Consider the following 17,091-nt stretch of genomic DNA (forward strand, 5'->3'; position numbering starts at 1 on the left):
GCTCATGGGGACGAAAGCAGCTGATGAACTATTTATTATTGACAAATCCTACTGAGAATGTTTTGCTTCACTACTTTAATTACTTTGACAGTAATCACAAAACATGAGGGAAACCAAACTATTTGGTAGGCATAGGCAGTGTACAATAGTGCCATATTATAGTATAGTATATATAGTAGTTAAGCTTGTATACACTAAATAAGCTAAGTCTAACTCTTGTCACCATTGAGGACTGAAGAGGCAGACAATTTTGTAAATCCCATGACAGAATCTCATTACCACTGCTTTATTCTCGGCCATAGTGACAGATAATGAAAATCAGCACGTTACTTTGAGCATTACATATTTAACCCCCAATCTCATTATCCACACCTTTGTGTAGGCTCTCAGTGCATAGAATACTAAATGCAGTATGGCAGAGTGGCAGGGAAAGGCCACATTCTCACCAGAGGTGCTCATTATAGTTAAGAAGAAGTGGACAGGACATATATTGAAGAACTGTTTGGAAAATACATGAGGGGTTATTCACATGGGTGTACAGTACATTTCCCTTCTACATTGCAGTATGGTATCACAGTCAGCCAGCCAACCAACTGAGCCAAGTGCTGCCCACTTGTATACCTAAAGAGAGTTAAAATTCTGTTATTGTGTGCTTTTTTTGATTAACAGGTAAAACATCAGCGAGGACAGTGCTATAACCCACGAAACTGGCCTAGCAGTTCATATTTCTAAATAAGGAAATTACCATATTTTATTGTACTCTTTTTAAATCCGATTTATGCGTTTTTTTATATTACTTTGTTTCTTTTATATCCTGTCTTAATGCCTTTTTTATGTCATATGTAAAGCACCGTGAATTGCCTTGTTGTTAAAAGGCTAAACAAATAAAGTTTATATATTTATATTTAAGTTTGTCTTGCCATCAAACAAATCTGCCACATTCTCCCTCTGTAAGTTATCCCCATCAGCACACCTGACCCCTTCATGTCTAAAAATGTAGACAGTTTTAAAGGCGGGTTTACAAATATTTACATTTAGAGCTCAGGACTGAGATGTATCTTTCATATTTAGGCTCGACGGCTGCCATCCAATTTTACAATTTGCTAAATGTTATTGGCTGAAAAAACACGTTCTATTCTCCACTGCGTTTTGCATTTGCATGGCATTTAAACGATGGACAGATTCCCCTTCAGGAAGCAGAAGTTTATCTCTGCTGATGTGACATGATGCAATAGACCGCCAAACACTTCCTTTGTATCACAGAGAGATAGATTTTCATATTAAATCAACCTGCAATAAACCGTGCCAGATGGGATGTAAATATTTAAATGCAACACAGTTAGACACAGTTTACTTCTGTGTGGCAAATTAATCATCTACTCTTTTCTGTTGCATGTTTAAACCAACAGCTTTCTCTCTTTTACACACTTCACCGTGCCCTGTAGTCAAGAGAGTCAAGAGGCTTATTCAGTTTACTGTCATTTTAACTGTGGAGATGATGCATTGGTTTACTACTCTGTCTGCTCTTCCTAACCCCATTCCCACGTGGAAATAGAGTTTTTACGGCAAATGAAACGCTGCCAGGAGACGTTTTGTAGGTGTTGTGGTGTTACATCTCTCTTGCGAAAAAGAGAATTCCGCTTCAAGATAAATGAGTCACCCTGTAAAAAAAGTGATAGCCTAGAGCAGACTGCCAATGACGCAAGTACTGTGGACCCATACAGAAAAAAAAAGAAATTAAACAGATTGCCAGAACAACATTTCTGTTTGCTATGGCTCATAATTGGATACCAAATGGACACCTCACCACTGAAAAGGATGTTTGGGTGCCATTTCTTACCTTGAAGAGTGGAGAATAAAAAAGCTTCTGAACAGACAACATTTATAAAGAGCCTGAGACAGCCAGCGTGGGTTCACTTCTATTCTCTATAGCTTTCTCCTTTAATTGCCTTTTCAGGAACTGACTCATGCATTATTGCCCTGAGAGCTCTCTGCAGTCATCACATCTGTGAAACCTTTTTTTTTTTTTTTTTTTTTTTTTTAAATCTTTTCCCACATAACAGACTCCTCATCTATAACACATTCTCCATTATCCTGTTCTTTATCTCAGATACCTTATGTCGATTATTTTTGCCCTCTCTCTACGCAGTAATTATCTCTGCTGTCTGCTTTGTCATTCACCCCACACAGAGTGAACAGCAAGTACAGTCACTAGAGGATGCAGCACTGGAAACCTTCGCTTTTTTAACGCCCACACTGTGTCTGATGGAAAAAAAGTCCATGTAAAAGCCCATAATGTGAAAATGCATTAAGTAAGAACGGTAAAGAAATGGACTTTCTATTTAGCTCCAAAGTGAAACAGAGCAGCAACAGAATTAATCTTTTACTGAACAATAACAAGCAACAGTAGTAACAGAAACCCCTTCACTGTCAAAGTAATAAAAATAGAAGCACGCATCACGTCTTCTGAATGTTATAAAGAATACATTTTACAGCCTGAGCTGATTCCAGATTGGCTCCAGGCTCCAGGCCTCACAGGTTATTCAAATGTAAAGGAGGGCAGTACTGTGATGATGGCTACCAACCTTTCAGTGGATTTTAACAGGACAATGTCAGAGTTCATTATAATCGAATGAAAGAACATTTTTAAATATACTCACTGGTCTTTCATGCTCCAAAATGGAGGACTTTCCAGGCTCATACTCAAAAATACTCTTAGGCTCTGCGCGGTACTTTCGTGTGTCCACTTTCCTGTTGGGAGGACCCCATTCATTCCTGGTGCAAGAAAAAACCAAAACATGTTTCTTAGAAAACAGCCAGACCCTGAGTTAATGAATCCGTCAATGATATCTTTTAGCACAATTTTAAAATTAATTTAATTTAAGGGGGCTCCAAAAAAGAAAATTCACAAAATGCACATAAACTACTATAATAAATATATACTCCATGCCATTTATTAGTTCACGTACATAACAAGTGGTGGAGATTTCAATGTCTTTTTGATTGCTTATACAACCATAATTGAATGCCAGTATTTCATAACTAATAAGGTGTAATTCAGTCAGGAACACCCTTGTCATAGATCGTAACCATTTATTGCAAGAAATGGAAATAGAGTTATGCTTGGCGCTGATGGCTCCGCTCTAGGGTTGCACGATATTGACAAAATGTGATATTGCGATATTGATTATGAATATTGTGATATCAATTATGAATATTGCAATATCGATATTCATTTCGATATTTTTAAACATGTAAAATTACAAAAGTTACGGAAAACGCATAAAAATAGATTCTTAACAAATTAAATGTTTTCTTACAACACAAGGTTTATTTCAACTGTCAGTAGACAATGCACTCTGTCGAAATATGCACACACGTGGTGCGCTGACGTGGACTAACATGTGCAAGTGGCACGGTAACTGGCCAATGAAACATGATCATTACAGCGTTTCAAGCGGGCTCTAAATCAAACACAACTAAGCCACACAGCCAACGGACGGGACGCAGTGCTCCACAAAATAAACTAAATATTGCATACTTATCACGACACTTTCGATATAACATTGCGATAACGATACTGAGTCGATATATCTTGCACCCCTACTCCGCTCTTGATAATGCTCCCTGGACCAGCCAAGCAGCATGCTAAGCTCAAACAGGGAGCACCATGCAGAAACCCCCGTGGGTAAAAAAAAAAGAGTGAGCCAAAAGAAAGACACTGAAAACCATTTTAAACTTTGAGTCATGTTAGGACTCTGAACCAGGAAGGTGGAGCATGGGGTGGTGGAGGCCAAGCGTTGCCATCAGCAGCAGTAAGTGAGTGAAGCAGGGTTCAGTGAGGAGGGAGTCACATTTAAAAGGACCACCTTGATGTGAGAACGGCTGTGATTGGTGTGCGTCTGACAGGAATGATAATTCAATCAGCGGGCGTATGACTTCCGTGTCCTGCATGAACTGACGCCAAGCTTAATTAAACGAAAGAGATGAGACAAAGCTCGTCTTACGTGTCAGGGGAGTCTCTCTCGCGGTCGCTGTCTCTGGCCCTGAGCTGGAGGAGAGATGGCATGGGTGGAGGTGGTGGTGGGGGTACAGGGGACGGCGAAGGCTCCCGAGGGCCCAGATGCCCTCCGTTGTCCGAGGGGCTTTTGGCGAGTGGCCTGTACGTGTGTGTCCGGGGAGCAGGGTGGGCCAAGGTGGTGTTAGATGACAGGCTGTAGTCATCTGTTGACAGGACAGAGGAGACATTGGAGGGAGAAGTATTGAGGCAGAGCAAGCGGGACGAGACAAATGGGTTGGGAAGAAATGACTTATTGTGTGACAACTTTAGTTATATATAAAACATCTCTCACCATTGTTTATGACCGCATATGTTGCATTGTATGTGTCAGAATAGTCGTCGTCTAAAAAGAAAAGGAACAAAGAGTGCTTGGGATAAATGCACAAACATCATTTATGGTACAGAGGGTACAAGTGTGTAGTTTCCTCTCCTGGGAGAACAGCACCTTAAGTCAGACTGAACACAGTCAGTTACAAAGTAGTTTCCAATAGTGACCATTTTTCACAGCGGAGAGAAGTATCAAAACCACCCAAGCAGCAGAAACTACTTCCCCTCTGTTAATCCACAAGCTCAGCATGTCTCAAACTATTTCCAATATATCTTTATTTTAATTTTTTTTTAACAGTAGCAGTGTATTAACCATATTTTGTCATACCTATGAGTATTTGATTCTGGCTGAATTCAAAGCTGCTACGTTTCTGCAAACGAGGGAACTGCACATTTGTTCGACTCTTTAAGTCTACAGGGGGTTACACAAAAGACAGACTTTGGTCGGACTGGAGAATTGCTTTATAAATTCACTGAGAATATGTGAATATTCAGAGAGTCATGGGAACTCTCTAAGATGCATCAAAAAGATAATCACAGGCCTGTAGATGTTTTTGCAGTTTATAACAAACAAGCTCGGAACTGACTATGTGATACCATCAAGCCCATAAAATTACAGCATATTTCCCAGGACAGCTCTGCGTCTATTAGAGGTTGCTCTCAAATTCCTCCTCCTCTACAGATTCTCTTGCTCTCATCTAATGAGTTCTGGCTCTGAGGTTCTCTTCTCTTTTGGTTTAACAAAAAAACGGCATGCGCAGACACACGAAAATACACACATATTCAGGCGTGCACAGCATGCAAGCATGGCCAATTCCTCTCATAATGTCTGATGATCAAATCACATTCAAATCATGGGAAAGTCCTGCCTTTCAGTGTGATTCAGTACAGACGTACCTGCTTTGTGAACCTTGTGGATCTGCTTGAACATAGTTTTGTACCAATCCTTAGGCCTATCCACCGTCTGTGGAGAGAGAAACAACCATCAAGATTTATGTGCCGCGAAATGCAACAGAATCTGGATAGCTGAAGTTAGAAAGTAAAAAGGGTTCCCACAGTTTTATGGGACAGAGTACTTACTGAGTAGAGAAAAGCCACACTCTCAGCCTTTCTAGAGATCCATATTTCACTCACAGATAATTTAACTTATACTGAGACATGAATACATTATTTATAAAGATTAATCGTTTGAGACACTCTCCATACGACTTGAGGGTGACTAAATCTCCTTTTTTACCTATACACCATACATAATCGTGTCAGGAATCAATTGCATCAGACCATTTAACAAGAAACAAGTCTGAAAAGTAAATGACATGCTTGTCACAATCACATCCAAGAAATCTATTGAAGATACAGTGATGTGAAAAATACATTTTCCAAGTGAATTAAAAAATACATTTCCCTGTGTCTCTCTCTGGGTTAATTGTTCCCTCATCTCTTATTAAATATGTATGTAGCAAAGATTATTTTATTCTTCTCTACTCTTCTCTACTTTCTCTTCCTGTACAACATTGAAAACATCTTGATGACTCATCTTGGAACTCGGGGACGTATACATGAATGCATCCAATCAGAGGTGATTTGGGGCGACGAGCTACGAGGCGACGAGTGTTAGATCGTGGGTTGTAGTAGCTAGCAGAGTGACATGCCATTGTAGAATGTGTTTGGATATCAGCTGGCAAAGAACATTTCCAAAGAATGTGGTTGATGTCTAATTTATACATTTCTCCCTTCTCCTCCTCCTGATCAACGCAGGTGAGGGAGGTGTAGGTGGAGGCTAAAGGGCATTATACAGTAGCCGCAGCCCAGCTGGCACATGCAAATGTGACATCATTGAATCGCCGTAACTATTTATACCCGCGTGGTGGTCGCAACACTAGTTATAGTCTTCTCCTGAACAGAGGTGGCGCTAATGAGGAAAGGCTACCAACTTTGCTCTTTCTACGGACTAGAAGAAGAAGAAAAAAGTAAACAACGGCAGAACTGGCAGCAGCATTGCCGTCAATGCTTCGATTTGATTCGATGACCTACTTCGTCGGATCAAGCCTTTCATTCACCATAAAAGAACTCATCTTAACCCAGTAAGTTTACAAGAGAGACTTGCAGTCACTCTGAGAGTCCTGGCATCCGGTTGCCCAGGAGCTTGTTCATGCTTTCTGTTTCCGCTTTTCCGCTGCTGAAAAAAAAAAAAAAAAAAAAAAAAAAGAGTGGTGTGTGACCTGCGCTCGCGCGCTATAAATCCGGGCGCGCCGGCAAGATCTATGTCATTTTGACGTCACAATGGCGTGAGCCAGCTTGGCTGCGCTACTGTAAAACGGCCATTACAGTCCTATGCAGCTCCAAATTGCTTCATATTTTCTAGACCATTCCCACTTTTAAGCAATCCAAACAAACCTATTGGCGGTGATTTCAGTCCCTCTCGCAATTATTACCTCATCTACATATCCCGTTTGGCTTGGAAAAAGGTCACAGTACAGAAGATAAAGACTCTCAGACTTCTGTTTCACTAGGACTACAGAGAAATACAGATGTTGCAATTTCTTTAGCTATTTTATAGTTTCTTAACAACACTGAAGTGAAAGAAACAGGATGCTTTATCATCATTGAAAATAATCTTCATGTGTGTACAGTGGCTATTTCAGCTTTTAAACAATACTCACTATAAAAATCGCCACAATATCCAAACATGCTGTATAGCTAACATAGCCAGAAAAAGACTCAACAGTGCTATCAGAAACTTGATAAACTAATATTGCAGTTTGTTTTGGTACAAGTTTGGGTGTGCATGTAAGCGCGATTGTGCCTGCTTTCAGAAATCAATGTCAGCAGGTTTGGTTTCGCAGCATAGAGGATACAGAAGCCATGTCGCTACATTTCCAAAGTGGGAACTCCTGGTGCTCTGCCTGGAAAATCCAGGAGAAACCCTGGTATGTGTGTCTTTGTGTATACAGTATAGATCTAACAGCCACTTCAAAAAAGTGCTATCAAATGGCTGAGAGACTTAATCCTCCCTTTATTCAGTAGCGCTAAACACCGTGTCTGGACTCTGGTCAGAGAAGAGGCAGTTTGGCTCCACAGTGAAGTAGTGTGTGTGACCGAGCATGTAGCATTGGCACGGCCAAGAGACGGACCAATTACCACTCCACTCTCCATGGTTACCAAATAAAGTGCCCACAAAAATGTTTGTCTGCTCACAACAAGGAGCATCTGTTTTTCTTTTATCCAGCTTCTTTTTTTTCTCTTTTCACCTTTTTTCCTTGCTTTTATTGCCTGTCTCAAATTCTTCCTGTGGCTTTCTATGGCTCACTCATTCTATGGTTGAACATGTCCTCCTTTAAAGGCCGCTCTTCAAGAAATAGATAACTGAGTGAAGTGTTAATATGAGAAAAGCCTTAACAGAGATAACACACAGACATGCACTTAGACAAGTAAGCAGTGATGACCTTGCTAAAGCAAAGACCTTCACTGAGCTCATCTTTATAACTAGCACACAGAGGGAGAGTAAAATAGATAGATGGTGAGAGAGAGAGAGAGAGAGAGAGAGAGAGAGAGAGAGAGAGAGAGAGAGAGAGAGAGAGAGAGAGAGAGAGAGATTTTAACATGGGGTCAAAAGCTGCTGACAGCTCAAAGTAATCCTCTCTCGTGAGCCTGATCGCATATCAAGACAACGGAAATGGGTCTCTCCGACATTCCTGTGCAACACTACAGTACCTAATGTATGCCTGGTGCACACCAATGTGTTTAGCCCTGTGTACGTTTGACCTCACCGTACGGATGGCGATAGGGATGCCAGAGTCGTCCACGGGGCCGATGCCTTCATAATGAGGGGCTTTAATAACGGACACCTTTTTCTCTTCTTCTGAGAAGCGGGCGATGGGCACAGTGCTGCTGCTGCTAGTGTGGCCCAACGCCACAGACTCTCTGGTAACTGACTCGCTGCCCTCTGGATTCAAAGAGAGGAGAGAAAATAGAAATCAAATACATATCGTAATCAAATAGAAAGCCAAGTTCGGGCACCAACACCAGCTGAACAAGCAATCACTGAATCATCCTAACATTAATTACTTTTTTGTATGCCTCCAGATTGAGCAGTACAAGAACAACCACTGTCTTTATCTCTGTTGTACTAATTTCATACTGTGCTCCGCAGCTAAATGGTTCTATCTTCTACTAATAGGTATACACATATCGTATCCTGGGCTTGTAACACATACATTTACCATTAACTATTTAATTAATATGGATACTGATTAGGACAACAATTCACAAAGATCCCTTTATGGGTCCTTTACAAGATTTACAGTTTTCGAGATTCTTAGCACTTCAACTATTTCAGAGCAGGCTATATTAATACGATATACAATTTATTTGGAGGTATTGTGTTTTTTTGCATGTTTGCAATTGTTCTTGACAGAGCAGGCCATTCTGAATTAAATATGTAGTGAAATAGTACTTGTCAAGCACTTGTACTTGACAAAGCATAATGACTTCCCTAATCATGCATGTGGATAATTTCCCCATGTCATATAGTGAGCAGTGATATTTTTAAAAGAATTGCTATGAAAATATGTGATGTCCAAAGGGACAAAGACCTGTGACTCACCTGAACTCCTGCTCTGTCTCTGGAACCCAGTGTGGAGTGAGGTGGGGGGAGGAGGATAGGATGGAGGAGAGAGAGGCCTCTGTGGAGCACTTCCATTCATAGCGTGAGAGAGGACCTGGCCCTAGGAGTGATCCACAAGCCAGAAACAGAGATCATCAGTCACTACCGATCACAAATGGCAGCAAAATGTACACATTTCCATTTATAGTGGGGAATGTTGCTGTTCTGCCCTACAACATTAGATAACAAGTGCATATATATATATATATATATATATATATAGTTTTGTAAAGCCATTATTAGTTATCATATTGCTATAAAACTTTTTAAAGGGGTAGAGGAACCTATTATGGAAATGAATGTATATGCAGACAACTATTGGGCTGATGTGATTCAGTATTTGCTGAATCTGAAGGGACTGTACAATGTAAGAACAGTTAGTGAGGGGAAGGGGCACTTATGGAATCACTTAACCTCAAAACAGACAGAAGAGATTGAAACAGTAACAGTAAGCAAAACTCAGATTACAAAACTCAGATTCACATACATTTCATCATAAATTAGTTGTGACACACAAGACAACAGACACAATACAATTACAATGGGATGCTCTTCTGAAGAATGCGCTCCCATTCATCGTGACTTAGGAACATGTATTCTCATCTGACAAAGGATAAAAACACAGTACTTTTATTTTAAGGCCAGTGTGTATCAATCAAAGATTCATGATCGCTCTAAAACCAATGACTAACTCGCAACAAATCCCAATGCAGTAAATTCATATTAAAGCAACACACAAACACTGTGTTGACAACACTTACTGCCAGTGTTTCTACACTGAAGGCGTGTCAGACGTGTTTTTCAGTCATCCATCTAATCTGACAAAACAGATACGCTTCTATTTTAAACAATCCAGCTGTCTGCACAGGCAGTGTAACAACTTACGTTTTACTCGCACTGTATGTGCGTAACTGCGAGCCAAAGCAGATTTTGATACTTCAAGTCAATTTTCTTCCGTTTCACTCACATCAATACAGTGTGTGTTGTGCTTAAGCACTGCCAAAACACGGGTGACCTACACTCAATAATGTGCCTGAACACATCCTGTGTAGACACAGAGGGAGCACTGAAGCTGCTGCTCTGGTAACGTGCTGTTCATGCTAAGCCTCCTGTGTAGACAGTTTTAGTCCTCTTTCTAACTTCTTCCTTGTTCAGTACTTGGGCATAGAGCAACATGGATCATTTAATTACAGTGAGCAAATCCCTACCGCTGATACTGTGATTATAATGCCACAGCTAACCAATTCAAACCAAGGGTTTACCAAGGGTTTGAAGCTGGCCATTATCACTTCTTGGTTAGAGAAGCATCCGAGCCATCAGCACCTTTGTAGGTGGAACGAAGGTTGGGAATGGTATCTGTGGTACAGTAGAACACCACGATGCAGTGAAGATATTTCTCACCTGACTGCACTGATGGTGGATGCAAGCCACAAGGCTTGGAGTAAACAGTGACAATGCAATGCAACTTTGATTGACATGATGATAGGCACCAAGCTAACTGCTTGGCTAACAAGTTACCAATGTCAGACTGAATAATGTAGCCCTAAGAAAATGGCAGGTCTCATTATCAGTTGTTATTAGAACTGGGAAGACAAGGTGCACATGGAAATGTATGTCATAAAGATGTACCATTCTGTAGCAGGGTCCCTTAAGTCTATCCCCACTGCAATATAATGAGCTGACAGGAAACATAACTACAGTCCTAACGTAGCTTACATTATAAAACCAGCAGCCGACAGCTTCCAACTTCACCCTGCTACAACTTCTCTTAAAATGGTTTTGTCTCGTTGTGAATTTCTGATATGGACTGGCCTTAAGAGACAATATGAATGCATTCGATTGCAAAAAAGACATAACAGAAAAACATAGACAAGCACATAGAAATAGAGTTCTCATGAGAGCAGACACATTAACATGATAAGGGAACATTACGTTGTAGTTGAAGGTTAGTGAAATGTAAAAAATCGGTAGCAATAGCACATTTTGTGAAAGTTTGGTTCAGCCATCCAAATGAGTGAGGGGTAGGGAGGGAACCATTTGCTTTTGGTAATGATGTGTGTTACAGCAGTGACTTGTTGGGATAATTACGTTAGTGACAGAGGCTGCTGCAGCAGTGGAGGCCACAAAGGTTGTTAGCACATCGTCAGGGCCAGCAGTGGTTGTGTAGGTAGAGGCATGGCTGAGGGTGGGCGATGGCGTGGGTGAGGCGCCAGGTGAGTCCAGGCTACAGATCTGCAGCTCTTCCAGCAGACCCGCCGTGGATGACGAGTAGTGGCTGAGAGCGGACACCGTCACAGGGGAAGCCGAGGGTGACACGCAGCCACCAATGCCCGCACTGCTGACTGTGGTAAAGCTCGGCCTGCTGACTGTACCAGCTCCACTAGGAAAATACGGGGCGGGTGACAGAGCCTTGGGCATTAGGCCTGACAGGTAGTCGAGTGATTCTGAGCTGTGGCAGCGATAGGGGGAGTGCCGTGCTGTGGGGTCAGGGGAGGGAGGCCCCTGGTGTTGGAGGGAGAGGGAGTTGATTGGAAAAGGAGGAAAGGAGTGCTTAGTGATACCACTCATTAGCCACGTTGTCACAAAGGATGTGTGGAAGTAACACGTGAGCCTAACAGAAGGTGAAATGCTGCTGTGAAACCACACTGAAGTGGCATGAGGCTGCAGCATCATCTTCTGAAACATGATTAATGCTGTGAATTGAAGAGGCTCTGTTAGTTCAAACTCTGTGGAAGGCAGCAAATACAGTATACAGACAGTAACAGTGGTATAAAATAAATTTAACAGTTGGTTATTACGCACACAGTATGAGTTCAGACCTACGTATGTAGAACCACAATTAGTTTGGTTGGTTGGATGGCAGCACCAATACTAAAAAACTAAGGGGAAACACACACAAGCAACATATGACATGCAAAAAAACACCTGCGCTTCTTGTTTTTGTATGTAAGGTCAAACACTAGTGGCTTCAAGGAACACCACTGTCACTGACTGCCCAGTGTGTGTATGCATAAGCAGCAGATTTCTCACTTTTGGCCTCTGAATTTGGATTATCCCGGCTACAGTATCTTGACTACTTCTTCTGTTTGTATCGCGCGTTGAGAGTGTGTATTGGCATCACATGATGTGATGCAGACTGTGTGTTACCCTTTCATCACTCTTGATGTCACCAAGACAAAAACCCAGCGAACTAATTGCTTTCTTTTGTTCTGCTGTTACAGTATGTAGTCAGTTATGTACCAACAGTTCTGCAGGAGATGGTCTTGGTGGAACTGCAGGAGGAGCCTTCAATATCTCCGCCTGGGATGGAGCTGGACTTTGGGTTTGATTTGGGGCTCGATTTGGGACCTTGAGCCCTGCTGTGCTGTTTGAAGGCTGATGGTCTGGATGTTTCAGATTCTCGGGGCCCAAGTGGACAAGGACAGAGGCTGCCTGTGTCAGGGGCTGAGACAAAGTGGGACCCTTTTGTGGAGGCGGGGAAGTAGGTGGAGGGGAACCTGTGGTCTGGGTCTTAGGTTGGGGGTCAAGGAAAGAGTTGCAGTGAGCCGGGGGGTCAGGGACGGTGACAGGGGTTAGTTTGAGGGAAGACACCTTACGCTCCTGGACCTGTGTATTAGTGGTGGCAGGTGCACTACAGTTGCTAATGTCATTCAGGACAGTGGACTGGTGTGCCTGTTGGACTGAGTTTGCATTGGTCTCTGAGTAAGAGTAAGAAGATGTGCTACTAACAGTGTATGACTCTTTCAAAACTGCTTTCTCATTCTGCGTGAGTGTTAGCGATCCAGGGCTAAAATCATTAGCCAGGGCAACAAGGGAGCTGTAGTCTGGCGGATTAGTGCCTGTGGGTGAGAAGTGAAAACTCTCTCTCCTGGGGGGTGGCAATGGCACGTGATTGATATCCTTATTGGGCAATTAGAAAGCAACAACCAATGTAAGTTCAAACAACAACAACAAAGAAAAATCATCAGTGCAAAGCTTGGTACAAATCATCAAGTTGTTCTGAAAAACATACTTAGAAATACTGCATGGTTCTGTTTAAATTAAAATAGAATAGTAGAATACACTTTTCACACAGATCAATGTTTTGATTAAACTATAAATAGCATTAAAAAACACACACAAATGCAAACATCTGTCAGTGTGACGTGTGAGACATTTTACCTGTGTTGGTGACTTTTTGTCCTGTAGGTTGGGTTTGACACTGCGAAAGCCTTTGGCAGCAAGAGATGAGCTGCTGGCGTCTCCATTTTTAAAGCCTTCTGTTGCACTGTGTGACCTCCAAGAATCTAAAAGATGAAGTTAATGACATTAACATCACACACAGCAGTGTTTTCTTTAAGTTTGCTGGGCTCCTATGGGGCGTTTCCTAGTTCATTTTTTTCCAAAGAGTCTCAACTCCAATTCACCACAAGGAACAGAGACTTACCCAAGTCCGATGAGTGAGAATCATTCCCTGGGGAACAGAGAAGACACAGCAACAATAAGTGACACGAGTGGATGCATGGTCACATTCATCACTACAACAATTGTCAATACTAGTGTATAGGGTTATTTCTAAAGTAGTTATCATCTCACAAAACGCTTGAGAATGTTTAGTGTGAGAAAGAGAAACTCGCTGGTAGGGCTAAGGGAGTAGACGGAGCTCTGAAAAGACACAAACTGAAGAGGAAAAAGCAAACCACAGAAACATCAGGCTTGCATGACTTATCCTGATGAGATACACAATTTCACCCGCTGTTCCCGTCATCTTTCGAAGACGGAAAACTACACAAATTCACAGGGCAAACTAAAAATTGGTTAGGATTAAGGGTTTAAAATGTTGCCACAGACATTACAGATTTCTAAAGTCAAAACTCACACAGCATTACCAGTTTCAGTCAAAGATATATCAATAGAGTATTTGTATGAGAGCGGGCTTTCCTCAGAAGGTTGCTTTTTATGTTTATGAGTACAGACTGTTTACAGTAGAAAGAGAAGAGGTGGAGAAGAGTACTTGATAGACCAATTCACTCCCAAGACTAATAAAGGGAAAATCCTCCAGAGCACACTAATGTGAGCCCCATTATTGAACATAATTTTAAAAACTACACAGCAGAATGACCACTGTGCAAGGAGCCAAGCTTTAATTTCAACCTGGCATATTTCCAATAAATGTGGCTATTGTGGCTCTATGGGTCGAGCAAACTTATCACTACTTCATACTTCATCATTTTTCTGATTACGAATATGTATGTCTCTGTCGATTAATTCCACATGGCTGGTTATGTTAGCCAGCTCACTGCAATGAAAAACAGCTAGTTTTACGAGTGCAGATGGCTCAAGCTGAGATGGTTTACTCCACAGCACACAAAACTGAACTGGCTCCTTAACGTCCATTCCCTCGTATACAGTTGGAACAATCCTGTAGGGTACTTTCTGTTTTTTGGAGGGACCAGCATTGCATATTTTGGAGTGTAGACTCCAAGTATAACAGTATGCTAAACAGAAATGGTGAGTGTACTATACACCCCTGCCAAGGCTGAGGGTCAGTCAGAAGCTGACGCCTACATGTCTCCTTCATAATAATGCTCTAGTGGCTAGGCATAGGATCCTAACACCCTGAGTGGTGCTTTGATCAGTCCTACCATGCTCTTAAACCTTATATATCTGACATCAGCTTTCAGACAGTGCCCTATTTTTGTTAAAAATAAGCTGACAGTGCTAGAATGCCAACATAGGTGCAGCCGTTAACCTAGATGCTGACAAGGTCCAGGCACAAACACTGTTTTTTCAGCACAGTAAAGGAATATACAGCTTGAAACGACCAGTTATACATGTAGCCCAGCCTTTGTTTTCTTCGTTATTAATCTTGACTTGAACTGTAATTTCAAATTATGTGTGAAAAGAAATAGGCAACGGTTTTACAGTGAAGTGGTTTATACATACAGAAGATCTACTGTAAGTTGCTTATATGAAATGGAAAACAATCAGGAAGAATTAAGCAGAGTGGTGCCATTTTAGTCAAAACACAAGACCGTCCAAGAACATTTCCACATTGTGCAAGAGCTCAGGGTCAAGGGAGCTGTGCCATGTCTAACCACTCATTGCTGACAGAGGAAAAGGAGAAGTAGAAAACTTAGACTTGGACTTAGATCGGAAGAGTAGAATAATCTACCCATAAAGACAGGGAGATGGCATGGAGCAGTGTGAGAGCATGACATATGGGAGCATGTCAAAAGGAAGGAAGATTCAACAACAGGTAGGTACAGTATAATTTATCACTGATTTAGGAAGCAAAAACAAGCCCAAGACGGGAGAAACTAAACAAAAGGAAATAAAATGATTATACGATGAACTTATTCGGAAAAAAAAAAAAATAAAAAATAGCATCCCACAGTCCAAACATTGCTTAAGCATACGGAGGCAGCATGAAAGCATTTCAAATATGCTCAAGCCATATCATATTGTTGAAGGCCAAACCTGCTTTTGAAAAACAACAAGCCACTTTTTAAAGACTTACCTCATGCTTCGAGAGTTTAGTTCAGTCAATACCTGGAGTGGCCTGTATTTTAGCTACTTATGTAACTAAAAAGTCTGATTCAAAAGTGTTAATTTGTAGTGTGTTTTGAGTGTTAGTACCTGAGCCTAGATTTGGTGAGCTCTGGACCCTCTTCATGGGAGAGAGCATGAGTGACAAGGCCACACTTTTGCGAGAGCATCCTCCGCTATCTGAGAAGTCACAGCCAGGCAGGTGATCACAGAGGCAGAAGCAGCAGCACACACACACATGCACATGCATATAAAACAATAAACACACACCAATGCGTCCAGGCAGAAACATAACGCAAATAAGCATGAGGCAAAGTACATGCATTTAAAGAGCCTGATTTTTACTGCATGAGCTCAGGATACAGTATGTGATGAAGCTGGTGTACAGCACAATTGCAAAATGTAATTGTAAAGTACAAGTTTGAAGACCTTGTATTGCATTAGTTTACACTACACAGATAATGTTGAGAAAAGCAGCACTTCCGTAGCAAATGCTTAGATCGGTTCTTTACAATTTAAGCCGTTACAATACAGGTAGTTTAAAATCTGTATGTCAAACTGTGGTCTAATTGTGGTAGTTTTATTGATTATCTTCACTGACAAAGCTATTTTTGTGTTGTCTATATTGTAAACACAGGCAAAAAAATCAAGATGAGTCAAGCTACCACTGGCAGCCACACAGAGTGCTGGTGTGTGGAGAAGGCTGAAAGAGGGATTATTTGTCATTGGTTCTCCAGCTGCAATACACACTTTAGCTCGGGATGACTGCCAATTTTAGGACAAAGCTTTGGGAATGTATTGAGGGAGGGATACGTCACAGTGGTTAAAAGCAACAGGCTTACTATACTTATTGATGCTTTCAGTCACAATAAACCAGGCCCAAAATGGACAATCCCCAAAGTGGTGAAGCAGGGTCAAGGTTAGAATTATAGACTTATGCCTGTAGTAGAGCAAAACTAGCACACATAGCAGCTTTTAAAATATCTATGTGGTCTGAAATGTGGAAATATATTGATTTTTTATTGTAAGGTATCAAATGTGAACAATAGTTGTATGTTCAGTTACTTTGTGATACAGGAAATACAAGATAGATGGCAAAAATGATTTAAACATAATTAATCAGCTTTGCCAAACAGAAATAATGGACATGGACTGGATGGATGATTCCCCAACAATCGCATACAGTGTTTGGTTTGAATACCTGTATTCATATTGAAGAGAACTTCTTACTGGTCCACTGCAGGGGGACACACTTTCCTGTAAAACAAAACAAAGTATTTCAGACAAAGAAATGTCTTCTAGACCAGCTGACTGAGCCTCTAAAAACAGAGCAAAGGGATTTGCATTTACAAACTGATCTTCCTGAGACTGCTAAAATAAATAATTGAGTTATTGCAACTATAAGCCAACCTCATTTTTCTGTGTAAACTGTTTTGGATCAAAATCTCAAATATAAGCATTTATTTTGGAAATACGCCAGTTTCCTACTGCCCACTCGGGCATTAGGTTC

General features: G+C 41.3%; 1 protein-coding gene across 18 annotated transcripts in view; it reads right to left on the reverse strand.

Annotated features, from left to right (window-relative positions):
• sorbs2a (sorbin and SH3 domain containing 2a) overlaps positions 1-17,091 on the reverse strand; it is a 67,608-nt gene that overhangs the window by 15,207 nt on the left and 35,310 nt on the right. For 11 of the 18 annotated variants that reach the window (XM_036000952.1, XM_036000951.1, XM_036000953.1 and 8 more), the window contains 12 exons: positions 16,783-16,838; positions 15,672-15,761; positions 13,480-13,506; positions 13,215-13,339; positions 12,294-12,953; positions 11,142-11,555; positions 8,994-9,114; positions 8,158-8,333; positions 5,285-5,351; positions 4,353-4,403; positions 4,008-4,224; positions 2,661-2,775 (listed from right to left, as the gene is read on the reverse strand). In XM_036000952.1, coding sequence (XP_035856845.1) covers positions 2,661-2,775; positions 4,008-4,224; positions 4,353-4,403; positions 5,285-5,351; positions 8,158-8,333; positions 8,994-9,114; positions 11,142-11,555; positions 12,294-12,953; positions 13,215-13,339; positions 13,480-13,506; positions 15,672-15,761; positions 16,783-16,792 — 2,073 coding nt within the window. In that variant the 5' untranslated portion in view covers positions 16,793-16,838. The remainder of the gene's footprint in view (positions 1-2,660; positions 2,776-4,007; positions 4,225-4,352; positions 4,404-5,284; positions 5,352-8,157; positions 8,334-8,993; positions 9,115-11,141; positions 11,556-12,293; positions 12,954-13,214; positions 13,340-13,479; positions 13,507-15,671; positions 15,762-16,782; positions 16,839-17,091) is intronic. The other 7 variants (XM_036000958.1, XM_036000957.1, XM_036000960.1 and 4 more) reach the window with 6 other exon arrangements.

This window comes from Sander lucioperca, chromosome 4 (genome assembly GCF_008315115.2).
Source record: "Sander lucioperca isolate FBNREF2018 chromosome 4, SLUC_FBN_1.2, whole genome shotgun sequence".
Classification (NCBI taxonomy): domain Eukaryota; kingdom Metazoa; phylum Chordata; class Actinopteri; order Perciformes; family Percidae; genus Sander; species Sander lucioperca.